This window comes from Leptosomus discolor, chromosome 1 (assembly GCF_034619465.1).
Source record: "Leptosomus discolor isolate bLepDis1 chromosome 1, bLepDis1.hap2, whole genome shotgun sequence".
Classification (NCBI taxonomy): domain Eukaryota; kingdom Metazoa; phylum Chordata; class Aves; order Leptosomiformes; family Leptosomidae; genus Leptosomus; species Leptosomus discolor.
This window is the reverse complement of record NC_141391.1, coordinates 58194534-58211882: the sequence shown is the minus strand read 5'-3', so window position 1 is coordinate 58211882 and position 17349 is coordinate 58194534. Positions and strand designations below refer to the sequence as shown.

Genomic DNA, 17349 nt, shown 5'->3' with positions numbered 1-17349 from the left:
AAACTGCTGCTGTTGCTCTTGTTACTTGTCTTGCTACAGCCACCATGGGTTGAACAGTGTGGTGCCTCCCAGCTCACTGAAATAAAATGATAAGGCATACTTGACTCCCTAAGTACTTCCTTCCTATTGTTATTTGTTTATTGTGGATTTTTTTTCTTCTTTGCAAAGCAAGGATATGCTGTGCTATCCCTTTTGGATCTATGTTTTTTCCAAAGTCCCTTTGTTAGATGAGGTTATATGTATCTAGTTGGTCTTTGCTAATTCCCCATAACAGTTGCGACTCTGAATTTTTTGGAATTGTGAAAGATGTTAAGCTATTGAGAAGGCTAGCCTCAAGAGGAGGTCTGAAGGACTTGTATAAGGTCTCCCTTTGTTGAATGGATATGTAGGAGTAATTTTTCAAAAACTTACAAGCTGTATTTCTGTATGTGGGTGTATTTTCACATTTTATTGGCAGACACTCAGAATGTGTCCTTGTCTCTACCTTGTGCAGATAGGGACACTGTAGGTTGGGGGGGGAATTATCAGCTATTTTAATTTATATTTGTACATTGCAAGTGTATTAAATAGCACTCATAAAAATATGCTAATATTTTTGTCAACAACATTCAGCTAAAAGAAGAAATTATGTGGAAGAGATTTGATGTGTCTGTTTTGCAGAATTAAAATTTTATATATGTTTTATATAAAGTTCTCTCTATATATTTATATGTGTGTTACTGTTGACATATACCTAAATAAGTTAGCAGTACTTTTTACTTTTTAGCATTTTTATGAAATACTTGGAATCCAACCTGGAGAAGCACGTTTATTTCTAAATGGCCTTCATATTGACCTGGATTTTCACGATCCTTTTAGGTAAGATGGTACATTTTGTTTGAAGATTACAGAATTACTAATAATACTGGAGAAGTTATGCTTATGGTGATAGATAATCTCATCTGTTGCATTTTGGTGGACAGGATATACTGGTTTACAGTGGTTTTGCTTTGAATATGAACATTGTATAAGTAATTGAAAGCAGCATCTTCTCTTGGAATATGCTTTCTGCTTTGCTTACAATTTTATAATTCACCATGTAAAATTAATTTGGAAATGGTAGGAATCCAACATGTATGTATAAAAAGGGGGGAAAAGCACTTTATGAAAAGCAGGTTAAGTGCTTTTATATCCCTATTTCTTAAAAATTACGAAAAATTTGCAGGCATTAAATTTAGATACACAACACCCTGGGTTATTTTTGACATGCTTGTGAGTCTGTGTCTGGTCACCTTTTATAATAAGTTCTGTTAATGCAGAACTAATATGCTTTTTGGTATAAGAAATCTTTTTCCAGTTTGTGTAATTACATTATAATGATTTTGGGTGTGACTTGTCTCTTTTATTCAAGCACTCATAAACTGTAAACGTTTTCCCTTGCATTCTTCTGTATGTTGTCAACAGCAGGCATGACTACAAAATCGTCTGTGGTGGCCTGCAAACTCATCTACTGATGCTAGGTCTGCGGTTTTTTTCATGTTCCTATGATTTGTCAGTCTACAACTTTTTACTATTTTTTGACTCAAAATGTCATCTTTTCACCCCCATGGAGATATTAACCTTTCTTGGGTTTAGCATTTATACTTGCAGTTTTTACTTATTTTTTTCACTCAGCCAGAGTTGTGAGATGGAGTCATTTGCATCTTTTTTGGTAATGATGCAAAAATTAATAGTGAATAATAGTGCTTTTTAATGCTAGTGCTAGGTTTAATTTCAATATATTTTAGAAGAAACTTTTCAGAATAGAGAAGACTCAGAATGAAGCAAGATAGAAATAAAGGCATTTGTAAAATCTTACCTGCTATGTTTTGCTCGTTGAGCACTTCAGTTTTGTTTCCAATGTTCCAGAGTCCTGTTGGGTCTTCTGGGAAAGAGTCTTCTTTTAGAGGGGTAGCCATGCATTTCCTCTGTGCTCATTTCAGGATTCTGCCATGATGCAGACTTAAAGCTCGTCTGTGTCTCCATTACTTGCTGCCTGCTTTTCTGCACACTCAAAGCTTCCTCTTAGGGTACCCCCCACTCAGGTTTCTGCCTCAGCCAGGAAGATGCAGCAAGTAACCTTCCTCTCTGCTGTCCTGCCAGATCTTACTAAAGATGGGTGAAATTCCCTCATATAAAATAAATATGAATGAACAAGAGAATTGTATAAACTGTTATAATTCTGGTTTGAAATAAGTTGGAGACATATAGTGTTGTTAATAGCTTTTGTTTTAAACATCTAACTGCAGGAAAATATAAAAACCTAATTTTTTTATATAAAAATAATTTCCATGTTAATGGTCTTTGAAATATTTTTCCTTTTTATATCATGACAAAAGTTCTGTGTAGACATTATTCATTTTGTCTTCCTGAAAAAGTATCTTAGAGACTCTTAAACTGGAAGGAAAAGTGATGCATGGCCTTCATGAACTTGGAATCAAAGAGGAGATCCTGAGTAAATTTATGAGGTTACATATACATCCTACAGATGATAGTTATGCGCTAGATATTCGTCACTCTTCGATAATAGTAAGTAATTAAAGTTATTTATTTAAATATTACATATTTGGTAGCGCTATGTATGAGACAGAATTGAAATACTAGGCATAAGACCATATATCAATAAGCAGTTTAAAATATTTTGGGGGGTGATATCCCTTCAATATATATTTTAGGAATAATTTTCTCTAGCCTACACCTTATTAAAATTAAGATGTAGGATGTTTAAAAGAAAAGAGGAATGTATCTAAGAGTAGTTGCACACTCATACCTAGAGAATTTGACTTTACAGAAGTTACTCTAGCTACGTAATATCTTCGTATTATGCAAGACTGCTAAATGTACTTTGCAAGTATGATAAGTGAATTGTGGACAACTTAAATATTTTGTTTGTAGTTGTCCAATGACTCTGCTTTTTTCCTTTCTTCAAAATTTGTACAGTTTTCATTACAAAGGTTATATGCCAGTGGAAGAGACACTAAAATACCAATTTTCTTCACCTAAAAGAACTGTATTTCATTATTCTGTTTGCCAAGTATAGACGAGCTTGCACAGAAAACAGTAGAACAAATCGGCCATATATTATTTATTTTCATATATCTAAAGTGCTACTGTGGGTTATAGATAAGTACTGTATTTGTCTTGCAAGGTAGTTATGCTGTTACACACATATGTGTGATATGTTGTTAATAACCTTTGTATTGTGAAAGTAGTTTCCACACTTGAAAAAATGGTTTTGTTCACATCCTGATACAGAGTACAAATGGTCTGTTTTCCTTTTCCATTCATTATTAGTTTTGTCATGTACTGCAAAGAAAACCCCCAGTTTCATTGAAAAGAAAAAAAAATACTAATTTTAGAAGCTGTTTTCTGTTACTGTTTTGACAAGAAGATAACACATTTTACTCTTTCCAGGCTTTCCATGTGTTCTAAAGTTTGTTTATACATACATATTTTACTCAACGTTTAATGTGTGTTTTTTAAATGGCTGCCTTTTTTGTTTTAGTGGGTTAATAACATAGAACAAGATCACAGCTATAGCACATGGCCTGCAAGCTATCAGGAACTGCTAAAACCCGCATTTCCTGGAGTTATACAGCAGATTAGACGCAATTTATATAATTTGGTAAGTTTAGAGAACTTAATTTTTTTGCATAGTGTGTATGTGGACAGACAATTTATTGAAAAATACACATGCTGTATTCATTGTTAAGATAGATTAGAATTTCCTGGTGTGGGTCTGCTAATGGTAATAGAAATTTCATACTGTGTGGGTCTGCTAAAGGTAGTGAAAATCTTTTTGTCTAGTGAGTCACATGTGTTTATTAGTCTGATTTCTAGAAGTGGACTTAGGCATAGTTTTGTCAGGAGCTTTTCTGTTACTTTCCATGCTACATATAGATAATTCACTACTATCAATGAATTTTCTTCGTTGTACGCTGCTGTCCTTGTTTCAGAGATGGTGAGGTACAAAAAGATTTTAAGTTGTAAAGCATACTGATTATAAATGTCTCGTAGCCTAATTTTTCCTCTGTACATAGCATTCTGTATCACTTAGTAAATTAAGGAAACAGCTATTGCTGATTTAAATTAAAATTTAAATTACAAAAGGTAATTGTATGAATCATAGAATAGTTTGGGTTGGAAGGGACGTTCAAAGATCATCTAGTCCAACCCCCCTGCAATAAGCAGGAACATCTTCCACCAGATCAGCTTGCTCGCAGCCCCATCCGGCCTGGTCTTGAACACTTCCAATGGTGGGGCATCCACAACTTCTCTGGGTGACCTGTTCCCCTGTGACACCTGTGTCTCACCACCCTCATTCCTTCATATCCAGTCTAAAGCTACCCTCTTTTAGTTTAAAACTGTTAGCCCTTGTTCTGTCACTACAGTGTCACTGCTACTGGTAAAAAGCCTCTCTCCACCTTTCTTATAAGCCTTTTTTAAGCACTGAAAGGCTGCAATAAGGTCTCCCTGGAGCCTTCTCTTTTCCAGGCCAAACAACCTCAACTCTCATAGCCTTTGCTCATAGGAGGGGTGCTCCAGCCCCCTGCTTATCTTTGTGGCCCTTCTCTGGACCCACTCCAACAGATCCATGTCTTTTCTGTGCTGGGGGCCCCAGAGCTGGATGCTGTACTCCAGGTGGGGTCTCACCAGAGCAGAGAGGGAGAGTCACCTCCCTCAGCCTACTGGTCACACTTCTTTTGACGCAGCCCAGGATACAATTGGCCTTCTGGGCTGCAAGCGCACATTGTCGGCTCATGTCCAGCTTTTCATCCACCAGCACCCCCAAGCCCTTCTCAGCAGGGTTACTTTCAATCCCTTCATCCCCCAGCCTGTATTGGTACTGGGGATTGGCCAACCCCGGTGCAGGACCCTGCACTTGGTCTTGTTGAACCTCATGAGGTTCACATGGGCCTACTTCTCAAGCTTATCCAGGTCCCTCTGGATGGCATCCCATCCCTCAAGTGTGTTGAGTACACCACACAGCTTGGTGTGTGGTGTACTCATCTGCAAACTTGCTGAGGGTTCACTCGATCCCACTGTTGTTGATGAATATATAAACAACACTAGTCCCAATATGGACCTCTAAGGGACACAACTTGTCACTGATCTCCGTGGAGCCATTGAGCGCTACTCTCTGGATGCAATCACCCAGCCAATTCCTTATCCACTGAACAGTTCATCCATCAAATCCATCTCTCTTCAATTTAGAGAGAAGGATGTTGTGGGGGACCATGTCAAAGGCCTTATAGAAGTCCAGATAGATGACATCCATAGCTCTTCCCTTGTCCACTGATGTAGTCACTCCAAGTGGCATGAAGTTCAGTATATAAAAAGACAACTGAAGTACAAGCAATATGTACTAAAAAAATGTGTTTATAATGAAGCCTAAGATGTGTGTAATATGTAGTAGATTGCATTATGTATTCAAAGTTAAATATTGACACAGATGTATATAACATCAACATCTACAGTGTATTGTTTACCTATAATCTGAGGGGGGCAGTGTTTAAAATTTTTAAAATCGTTCTGCTTTTCAGTTACTCTAGCAAAATTATGGTAAATTCTAAGGGGAGTTGCAGTGCAAAGCTGAATAAATAAGGTACCAATGTCATAATTAAATTTGCATAAGGATAATCTACCTATGCAGACAGATCCCAGTTTTAGATTCTGTGCACGCCTGAAAGATCTGATTTGACACTTCAAGCTACAATAAGTGAAAGAGTGAATACAAAGACATGTGAGACAGGAAGGAAGAATTCTTTCCCAGTGCTCCATTTTTTAATTAAAGTTTTAAGTCAATATATTCTGTTTGTTTATTTTAGTTTGGGTTTCACAACAGAAGAGAGTTAGTTGAAAGAAGTAATAGAAAAGTCAGCATTGGATCCTTTTTAATTAAATATCAGGTTCATCAATAAAAACAAAGTATTGGCACAGTCTTTCAAAGGAGAGTCGTGATATCACTTGGTTTGACGTTTAATAAATGGTTAAATCCTGTTTGCAGTATTTGGTCCAAATTCATTAATTCTGGAGTTATTTTCATTTATATTCTTAATGTTTTCTTACAATGAATGGTCTACGAAATTGAAAACAGTTGGGGTGCACAGCTGCTTTGGAAATTTCTGTTTTTATCTTCGATTTTATGTCTGAAAAAAATTAAAAACAGACATCAAGAATAAATATTGGCTGTGTAATATGTTTTCTCTTCTTAGGTACTTTTTGTTGATCCTGTCCAAGAAGATACAGGTGATTATATGAAACTGGCAGAATTATTCTATCATCATAATTTACCACTTAGGTAAGGAAAACTGAAAGTCTTGAAGAAAAGTCTTAAAAGAAGGTTGCTTTCCTTTTTTCTTCTTCATCTTCTATACTGCTAGGTAAATGTGAATTCAAATGAAGCCAAATGCAACAACATTCTAATAAGACACATTGATTACCCATTTGGGTTAAGCTTACTCAGGTATTAAGTATTCTTAAGCAAATAGGTGGCAAGGGATAACATACTGGAGTGTGTGGAAAATGAACTGCAAAAGTCTGATAAAAAAAATTATCTTGTCATATAGTCCCACTGGATGCCCATTTGAAGTTGCATTCTAAGCAAAATGTTCTGTAAGTAAAACATGATTGGAGGGCATTTTTTAATTTAGTCCTGTCAACTGAGGTTGCTTTACCTGATTTTGTTTTTATAAAGACCAAAGCAAGATTATCCTCACCAAGTTTTGAATTTCTAAAAATTACTTGTCTGAATCTGAACTATTCATCATTTGAGAGAAAGAGAACTTCTGAGGAAGAATCTGGTAGATCCAAGATGCCTAATTTAAGAAAAAATTAATTGTTCTCAGGAGTGCCTATTTATTTCCACAGCTTATAAAAGAAGAGAAGGGTGTCCAAACTAGATCCAAGGTTCAGCAAGATTAATTCCATGTTAAATATTTAAAATTTACCTGTGAAATGGCTTTTTGTTTCCTCAATAAATTACAGGGTTTTCATTTTCCTTTGAAATTTTACTAGTTCTGAACATTGTTTTGTTCTTCTTTGTTTTTTTTATCATTCAACGACAAAAAGTAATGGAGGACAGATACAATTTATCTGTGCATTTTGTCACTGTTGTCACTACTGTCCTTGAGGAGAATATAGCCTAGAATCTAATTTGCCTTTTCTGATATATAACAACAGCATAAGAGCAGGCAAACTGGGTCAAACTAAAGGTCCATTTAGGTCAGTCTGTAAAAAGCCACAAGGGGCTGCCTAAGTACAATAAAAAGTACAGGGCAACCAGGTTCTTTGCCCGAGTATTTTCTTGGCGTTTGTGCATTTGGAGATCAAAGAATTCCAGACCTGGATGTACTTTCTAACCATTCAGCAACCCTCACTGAGTTTTTCTTCCATAAACGTTTCTGTTTTCCTCATGAATTCATGTAAAGTTTTAGCACCCACAGCATCCTTTTCCAGGTGTTTTCACAGTTTAACTATGTGGTATATGAAGAACTGCTTCATTTGTTTTGAGCCAGACTTTCAATAGCTTCATTTATTGTCTCTGTAGCTCTTATAATTGGGGGAAAAACTAAGCAGTCTCTTCCACTGTCTAGATGGTGGTCATGATTTTATAAAGCTCTCCCATATTCAACCGCAGTCATTTCTTTCCCTTGGTTACTAGTTACTCCTTGCCTGGAAGCTGTTCCTAAGGTTGTTTTGTTTTCTGAGTTGTCCTTCTGTGAACTTTCTTCGTTTTAATATAACTTCTCTGAGATGAAAGCAGCAGCCATGTATTCAAGATGTGGACAAGCCATGGGGTCTATACTGTTGTATAATATTTTGCTTTGTTTGACTGATCCTACAGCACCCAGATGACACAAGACTTCAGGAAAAGTTATTTACAATGAGAGATGTAAAAAATGGGAGAAGCAATTAATTGTAGAACATGGTGCACCTTTATGCATTAATTGCTATTTATTCTTTTTAGAAAACTTGCTGTATTTCTTACTTCCCTCTGTCCTTTGATCTGACGCACACCTCATTACGTCCTGAACATGTCTAAACAATTTTATACTGATGTGACAGATTTCATTTTAATAGTTTTAAAATATCTAATGTGAAGTGGCTATACAAATTAAAACCTGACTTCCTAAATCAACTCATTGAATTACAGCTTGTAAATATGAAGGTCTTCCAAAACATGCGCTCAGCATTGCAGACTGTGGTGTTGTAGTAGCTCTCATGTATTATGAGATCAGTAGGTCTCATGTTCTTGTAGCAGCTATGATGGTGCCATATGCTTTGTGGAAATATTTGAAAAATGCACAGTGTTTTGTAAAGCAGAAACCAGCTTTGAGTCACTATTGACACTCCTTTAGGAAGACTGTGTGGTGGTTTGGTGTCTGATGGTAGCGGGGCAGGGGGCTACAGAGGTGGCTTCTGTAAGAGGCTTCGAGAAGCTTCCCCAGCTCCAATTGGCCAGGCCAATGGCACCTCTGTGAATAAGAGTGAAAGAACGTGTTGAGGAGCTGTTTGTTCATGTTTCTTTGTTGGTGAGCAGAGGAGAGGAGGGGGATGGGAGAGAAACAGCCCTGCGGACACCCGGGTCAGTGAGGAAGCAGAGGGGCAGCTGTGCCGGAGCAGAGGTTCCCCTGCGGCCCACGCTGGGGTGGCGGCTGAGCCCCTGCAGCCCCTGGAGCCCAGCGGTGGCCCAGAGGTTGGCCTGCAGCCTGCGGAGGGCCCCGGGCCGGAGGAGCAGGGACCGGGCCCGGAGCAGCCGCGATTCCGAGGCAGCCCGCGCTGGAGCCGCCCGTCGGTGGGAGGGCGGCAGCCCCGGGAGGGACCCGCGCTGGGGGGTTCTGGGGAGCTGCGGCCCCGCGGGAAGGACTCCCGTTGGGGCGGTGGGTGGAGGGCTGTCTGCCGGGAGAGGGACCCCGCGGTGGGGCAGGGGAGGGCTGCGAGGGCCCCTCTCCCTGAGGAGGAAGGAGCAGCGGAGACACCTTGTGCCGGACGGACTGTAACCCCCATTCCCTGCCCCTCTCGGGGGGAAAGAGGTAGTGTAGTGACCAGAAGGATCCTTATGTGTTCTCAGCAGGGAGTATCTTCAGTTTTAACTCTCTTAGGTCTTCAGTCTGTGAAGACTTTGTGCTTTAGTCATTGTGCTGCTATTTGCAGTCTGTCTGACCAGACTGTCTCATTGCTCAAAGCCTTTGTTCCCTGGAGAAACGGGATCTTCACATCAATATCTTGGACTTGTGGGCTTTCTGGACCATGTGCCAAACCTTTCAGTAACGACTAAATGAATTATGTGTGTAAATGATGATGCTTAATTTAATCAAAATGTTTTGTATAGACAAACAAGTGCCTGTAAGATTTGAAATTCCCCTACTTTTGTAGAACACCAGATCTGTGACACTTTATGCTGTAAAGATAGTATGGCCTGGTCAATCCAGGTTTCTTTTCATGAAAACAGTATCAAAATACCGCTTCCAGTAGGAGTTTTCTGGGCCTTTTTTCTGCTCAAGCTTCATATTTCTAGGGCTTTTTTAATTTAATGGAAATGTAGGGAATTGTAGTAGATGTGTTAAAATTGATGCAAATGGAGAATGAATGGAAATGTGAGGGTGGGGAAGCCCCAGAGTGTAAAAAAAAGCAAGAGAAGGGCTAGTAGGAGTAGCATGTATTGATGACAGGACATCAAGACCCCAGCATGTCTATGTGCAGCTACTCAAAACACCCATTCAAGAAAAAAAAAAAAAAAAAGATAATGCCCAGACTAAAACAAAGACTCGAGCCGTTAAGAGGTGATGGCAGGAATGTAACGAATGTCATAACCTTCAGACGGGTGAGGAGAGAAAGGACTCTGAGTAAATCCTAATGACTCACAGAATCTTAATTACTGTCTGCTTTAAATAGTAGAAAAGGCGTATCCAAAATCAGTACACCGTTGGTAACCTAAGCATAATCTAGGAGATCTGATGAAGACTGCATAGCTGATATCCTGTGTCACTACACAGTCATGGCAACACCACCTAGGTACAGGTGTTTTCAGCCCTACATGCTGGACAGATAACTTGAATGCAAACATCTTGTTTTTCTGTGTCAGTATTAGAATGTGTGTGAAACTGATATTGTTTTAAAATGTATGATCTCTTTTTGTTTGTTTATAGAATTGGATTTGTTTTCATTTTAAGTACAAAAGAAGAAATTGATGGAAATGAAGATGCTGGAATAGCTCTTTGGAGAACTTTTAATTACATTGCAGAGGAATCTGACACTTCTCAAGCATTTACCTCAATAATTAATGTTAGTTCTTTCACAAGAAATCACCTTTTTTTACTTATTACTTCTCTATATAGTTAAGATTTTGCTGCCTTGTGACAACATGATACATTTGCATTTACTTTACATGGAAGTAAAGTATTAAAAACATGCATAGCATTAATATGCTATAGAATATTTGCAGAAATACTTTCCTCCTCCGGAAACCAACTTGCTCTTGTCATTTTACCTGTCTACAGGCTTTCTTCAAGAATGTAAAAAGGTAGATGCATGCCTTATAGCTTTTAGTATTTTCTTGTGAGAATGATTCTGTGTTATTTATGTTAATGTGATATCCCTGTCTTTGTGTTCTGTATCTCTTGGAGTACTGGCATTTTAATATCACTTTTGCAATCCTGTAAGCTTTGAAAAATCCTTTGTTGTTCTCTAGTGTAGAAATGGAAACAGAGTGAGATAAGTTCTTTCTTGGTCGTGCTTGAGCTGTTCATTGGTGTAAACAACATAGAAATATTCCAGGCTTGCAGCTCAGTGAATGAGGCAAGTTTTCTTGTGAGAATTTCAGGGGCAAAAGATGAATGGAGGGAAATAAAGTGAGCAGTCTATGTGAAGACTCTGCAGGCAAAATTGTAGTAGAGAATACGGTATTAATACATAACACTTTTTGTTTTCTACTGTTCTGTTCAGTGCCTAGAAACTAATGTCATGGACACACTTAGAGAGCTTAAGATGAAAGGAATTGGAGTAACTAGGAGTTTCTTGGAAGAGAAATAGAAATCTGCAAGTGTTAGGAGCTGACACGCATGCGTGACTGTTATCCATGACCAGATCACAAAATATCCATTTACAGTGTGCTTTCTAAAATGTTGTGTTCCTCTACTTTGTTTCATAATATAAAAAGGAGAGGATGATAAATATAATTGAAAGATAACAAAAATAGAATCAATAAAATACAGGTTTGAGATACTCAGAGCTATAGAGAGAAATGTATTGTTCCTCATTTGAAAAGAAATTGATTGAGTAATTTTCGCTTCAAATTTGTTTTGTATGTTTGATTAAAGTAATAAAATCTTATGCTATGAAATAAAATAGCATTGGTAAGGAAAAATTATCACTGTAGGAAAAATTATTACTGACTAATTTAGACTTGGTTTCATCCCATATAGATTCAGTTAACTACCCATGGTTAGGTAGTTTGTAGTAAGAATTTCGATTCCTTCTCTAATCAGTGAAGAGAAAAAACCTTTCACATTCAGCTCACATAAGTGTGTTTCCTTTGCCACTTCAGATTTAGACTAAAGGTATAATAATAGATTAATCAGAACAGTGCTCAATCAAAAACTGTGTGCATGTGCAATGGTGATAATTACTAAAGCGATATAAAACCTGCAATATAGCAATAAAAGCAATATAACGATATACAGATATAAAATTTACTAGAACACCATAAAAAGATTAATTTACTTTAGTGATTATTTACTAATTTTATTAAATTATTATTGACAATTTATTACATTTTAGATTTTCTCTCTGTTACAATTTTTACAGATGTACCATGAAGTGAAAGACGGAAGAGTTCTAACAGTAAATCATGTGAAAGATGTTCTTAGAAGTGAATACCCACACGCTGATATTCAGAGTATACTAGATGTTCATTCTGAATACGATGAAGGGAGGAAGGTATGTTGAGAGTAAACTGGCAAGAAATACTGCAGTACACGATTTATTGCGTTTGCTAAGCTGAAAGATTGCTAAATGTTGAAGCAAGTAAATACAGTGTCTTTGAGTCAAATTTTTCTTCAGCTGCCATTCTGTCATTAGTGGAAATGTTGAAAGGGTTTCTGCATTACTACTCTCACTATTAAAATTTACTATTGCCTGCTGCATTCAGAAGGAAAGTTTTTCTAATAAGCACGTCAAGGGGTCTCTTGCACTGCAAAAACTGTTCACCTGTGTCTGCTAGGTGAAGAGCTGAAGCCTGTCTTGTAGGCGAATCATTTCCTTTAATTGTGCTTTCTGGTTATAATTTCCTTTGGGAAAGACAGCTATGGATTTTGATTTAAGGCTCTAGAGAAGACATATTTTTAGCTATAATTGATTATGTAGAAAATCTTCTGCTAATATATATATAAAAATACCATTTTCCTTCTTGAGTCTTCAGCCATGTCATCTGTACAATCTTGTGTTTCTGACACACACAAGCCGTTTGTCACGGGTTGAGGCTGGGCCGGCCACTAACAAATGACAGACGCTCTCTACTAACCCCTCTCCCCTCCCAAAAGGGGAAGGGAGAGAGAACAAGGGAGAGAGACTTCGCGGTTTGGAAAAGAAAACTGAAACAGCTTTAATGAAACAATAACAAGAAAAGAAAAGATGACAATAAGGAAATATACATAAATAGATACAACACCAATACCAAACCCAACTCCCCCCACCCTGATGATGATACGTCACCACTGACACCGCAGGGCTGGCACTGGGGCAGTCCCAGGCTGGACTCGGCAGCAGACAGGGACGGGATGCAGGAGCTGGACTTAGGCACTGGAGTCAGGGGTGCACGAATTGGGATCGACGACAGAAGAACAGACAGAGTCCTCCTCAGATGTTGACCATCGAAAAAGAGAGATTGACCTTCTTGATCCCTTAGCTTTACACTGAATATGACGTATATGGGATGGAATACTCTGTTGGTCAGGTTTGGGTCACCTGTCCGGTTCGCTCCTCCCTGCAGTTGTGACCTTTTACGGGCTTGCAACCCTTTTTTACTTATGGCACCCCAACACGGAGTACAAGATTTAGCAGTGACCTTGGTCACTACAAGAACAAGTAGAAGCAAGGGCCTCTCTGCATACTGTTCCTTGGTACGAACTATAAACTTCAGGCCTTATCACTGCTAGAAGCAGTCACTGTCTGGAAAAACGTGCTGCTGTTCCAGAAAGTGCAGTTACTTAGAAGACTTAACTGAAAAGTAAAAGCACTAAAACAGAATTAGTTCTGGTTTAGCCCGAACCAGGACACCATTTTATTTATTTCTTTTTAAAATTTGTTATATAACACATGTTCCTTTAAAAAGGTGCATCTGGGCAGCCAGAAAATAGGTGCTGTTTACCTTATGCTGCTTGTTCCTCACTGAGTTGCATGGAGGCTTAGTATAAAAGGACACTTTGAATCTGCCCTGGAAACAGCTGGATACGTTTAGGGGAGGAAGTCTTCCCAGAGAGGATATTAAAGGAATAACGATAGACAGACAGCCACCAGGAGGAAGCCCCCTGTACAAGCAAGGACAATGAGACTGTGACGAAGATCAGGGAGGAGACAGTGGGATGACAGAAAGATGGACACATAGACATTGCTGTAGAGTTTGTAGTCAGTCATCCAGAAAGTGACACTGAAAGAAAACAGGAAAGGATGCAGAATAGGAAGAATTACTTATAGTACATTTTTGTTTCTATTTGTCTCACTGAATTTTCTGTCTGAGGATAAAATAGCTTGTCCTGCTTTCTTAGCAAATAAGGCTTGGCTTCTGAACATAGAAGCCTTTTGAGGTTTTTTTTTTGGGGATGCTTCCTTTGGGGGAAAGGTCTAGGTCAATCCACCTGGAACTATGACTGTCCTAAGGTCCTTCTCCAATGTTATTTACTTAATATTTTTTGCTAAGAATGTTAAGGAAAATATTATTTCTCGGCAAGATGGTAAAGCAAAAGTTTAAAACACCATATATAGAGCTATAATTTCTTTTGTCGTTCTGCTTAAGAGTGTGGGGAGTCCCATGCATTCTGTTTCATTTCCAAACTTTTCCTGTTTTGTCTCTGCTACTCATGAGAAGGTGTGACAGTGAATAGTGCTTGGAGATCACAGTTCATTGTCTCTTGATATTAGTTTCATTTTTTGCTACAGTCAGCCACAGTCTATTTAATCCTGTGATATTTCTGATATGATCAGGCAGGAGCGACCTTTTATAAAAAGGCTGGCCTGGGTCCGTTGCCTCAAGCTCTGTTTAATGGCGTGCCCTTTAGCAGAGAAGAGATGGATGCTGCAGAGTTTGAAACAGTTATTCTTCAGAGGATTATTGATGCCACCGGGTTCTTCCAGAGGGCAGTGCTCATGGTATGTTTAACATTTCTGAATGAATGCAAGATGAAATATTTGGTAGTGAGTTGAGTCATGGTTTTATATTATTTTTTTTATAACGAGGTGGCCTGAAATTGATAATTTCGCAACTGAAATTGCATTGTTACATTAATTTCAGTCATGGTTTTGAAACAGTGTATTTAGATTATATAAGATTGAAGGATCAACTAAGCATATAGTAATTAGATGGAATTTTTTAACCAGAAACTGAGAATCTACAACAACAATGCAGTAGTTAATTGAAAAGTGTATATCTGATATTTTGAAATACTATCTGTGTGATATTTATACCTTTTTTGACTTGACATTGTCCATAACTTGGCCTATATAGAAGCTTTAAGCTCAGCTGAAAGATTGTATAAGTACTTGATCTTTCTTTGTCTTGAAACTATAAAAGTACAGATTTAATTTTTTTCTCTTACTACAGGGTTTGTTAAACGATCACATAAATGCAATGGATTTTCTTATGGATCAGCACAATGTAGTTTCCCGTATAAACCCCAGTATTCTTGGAGCAGAAAGAAGATACATACGTTTCAGATCCACATCTGGTAACTACTTTTCTTGGATTGGCTGTTGTTATGATTTTCCTTTTTTTTTTTAAGACTTAACATGTTGTGGTTTACATTTTGCAGTTCCATTTGATGTGGAAGATTTCTCTACTTTCTCCTTTTTGGACTCACAAGATAAAAGTGCTGTGATTTCAGACAACATGAAGTATTTAACAAAAAAGGGTACATTCATTTTCTATATGGGTTATACCTATATATATATGACTATTACAAATTGTTGAAATTTGCCAGTAACATATCCCAAGTAAATAAATATCCCAAGGATCCCATATAAATAAATAAATTTCTGAATATCCCAGTACCTTCTTTCAGGAGCCAGATCATATCCTTATATTATAAACATAAATTATAATTAACAGGTTATTTTAGGTTTTGTAGTTTTGAAATGGGATGGATGTTGTGGCTAGTTGTTTTTTGGTTTAAAGATGTGAAGTTGAAAAGCTTTGCAAGATGTTTGCAGCTTCAAAAACAGATTCTGTTTTCACACTAATATGGTTTTACTTGAGGATATTAAAGTATACTCAGTTTTCAAGTGACTCTTAGTTGCAGCATTATCAAGTGAAGAATGTATAGTCTTTGTAATATCTATATCAAAATTAGGCATTTCTACAATTTAAGGAATAATTGATTTATTTCATATTTATTAGCATTCAGTATCTCTTTTATTTTTCTTCTAGTTAGATTTTTTAATTTTGATACCTGAAGCTTTGTCTTTCTGTAGAAAAGAAAAAAATATTCTGGTGCATTATCATCCATTTATACATTTTTATCTTGCTGAAACACACCCTTTTTTGTACTTTTTTTTTTTTTAATGTAAAATATTCTATTGCATATGCAAGTACTTCCCTTGGAGTCAAAAGAATTTACAGTTACAACAACAGGGGCATAATACTGCATGGCATTTTGCAATAGTGTGTACCTTGTTACCTTCTAGGAGTAGACAGCTAACAACCACTCATTTACATCAGTCCATCAAAGGACTGATAATCCTGTTAATAAAGTGCTATACTTTCAGTAATTTTTATGTGGTATTAACATAAGTTTTTACTTATTCAGTTATCAGAAGGAAATGCCATATACTTACATTTCTTTAGCATAAAATTGTTTGACTCTATTTGATTCTCTGGCTACAACCACAGGGACATCCCAGCTGGTTGTCAAATGACGACTGGCTTTCAATCTGTAGGCTCATTTCTAAGATTCGGATCTCTTGTGTAAAACCTGTAGCCTTTAAGCTGCAATGTACATTTCAAATCTGTCCCCAGTGTGTTTCTCTAGACCACAGCAACACTTAATAAATTGTTCCTAGAATCTCACCAGAACCTTGTAAAATTCTCATCTATAGATACTACCTTTTAGGGGATATATGGTAGACCTGAGTAGACTGATATTCTTCTACAGATAACTTTGCAGAATTTTTCATGTACCATTGCCTTTCTGTGAAGAATAAAGAACAGGAGGCTATAGACCAGGAAAAAGGAAAATTTTCTGCATATACACCTGTACAGTAGTTTACTTTCTTTGGACTGTATTTGGTATATTCCCGTTTGTGTCCAGGAATTGTAAGTTTTGTCCTGCATTTGGTTGAAGAACTCTCCCTTTGCTGCCAGGGAAGGTGAATCGTTCTTGTAACGACTTAGTTCTTTTCATTTCTGCCTATATGACCAGTCTTCATCAAATGTTCACAAGAAATGTCTGGTAAAGCAGGTCTGGTTAATTGGAGCTGCCTTATGATTTAGGGCCATCTTGTTTCAGTGGTACAATAATAGATTGGCTATTTCAGCAACTCTCTCTTATTAACATGATAAATTACCTCCTAAGAATTTTATTTCAGTTCAGAGGGCAAAGAATTCTGATGTGGCAAAAAATTAGTCTTACAGTTGAAGTCAGAAGTCAAACATACACATAAACTTGAAAATTTCAGACAGAATTAATTCATTATTCATTACTCAGGAGAAGATTCTCCAGAATGTAAAGCAGGATTACCTTTAATTTTCAGATGAAGATGCATTATATGCTGTTACTGTCTGGATTATTGCTGATTTCGATAAGCCATCTGGGAGACGATTGCTTTCTAATGCCTTGAAACACCTGGTGAGTTTATAGCAGTTTTTATTAAAATAATTATTACTAATCTGTTTGTAACAATACTGTGTGCATTCAAAAATTACACTCTTAAATAAAGGTATAACAATATTTTTTTGTGGGTCAGGTGCAGACGTATGAGCCTGTGCTTTCATTTTGCTTTACTGGCATCTTACAGGCCTGTGAAATGATCGTTTGGTTCATGGACTCCTGATGCTGGAGACAAACTATGTTGCTGTACCTTAAAAGGGTGAATTTCTTCCCAATTACAGACCTTCTTCCG

General features: G+C 37.4%; 1 protein-coding gene across 1 annotated transcript in view; it reads left to right on the top strand.

Moving 5' to 3' along the window:
* UGGT2 (UDP-glucose glycoprotein glucosyltransferase 2) overlaps positions 1-17349 on the top strand; it is a 103191-nt gene that overhangs the window by 35005 nt on the left and 50837 nt on the right. Inside the window, exons 11-20 of the mRNA XM_086482031.1 lie at positions 767-858; positions 2397-2547; positions 3524-3643; positions 6234-6319; positions 10170-10305; positions 11827-11958; positions 14221-14385; positions 14837-14960; positions 15045-15143; positions 16981-17075. Of these exons, the coding sequence (XP_086338157.1) occupies positions 767-858; positions 2397-2547; positions 3524-3643; positions 6234-6319; positions 10170-10305; positions 11827-11958; positions 14221-14385; positions 14837-14960; positions 15045-15143; positions 16981-17075 (1200 nt within the window). The remainder of the gene's footprint in view (positions 1-766; positions 859-2396; positions 2548-3523; positions 3644-6233; positions 6320-10169; positions 10306-11826; positions 11959-14220; positions 14386-14836; positions 14961-15044; positions 15144-16980; positions 17076-17349) is intronic.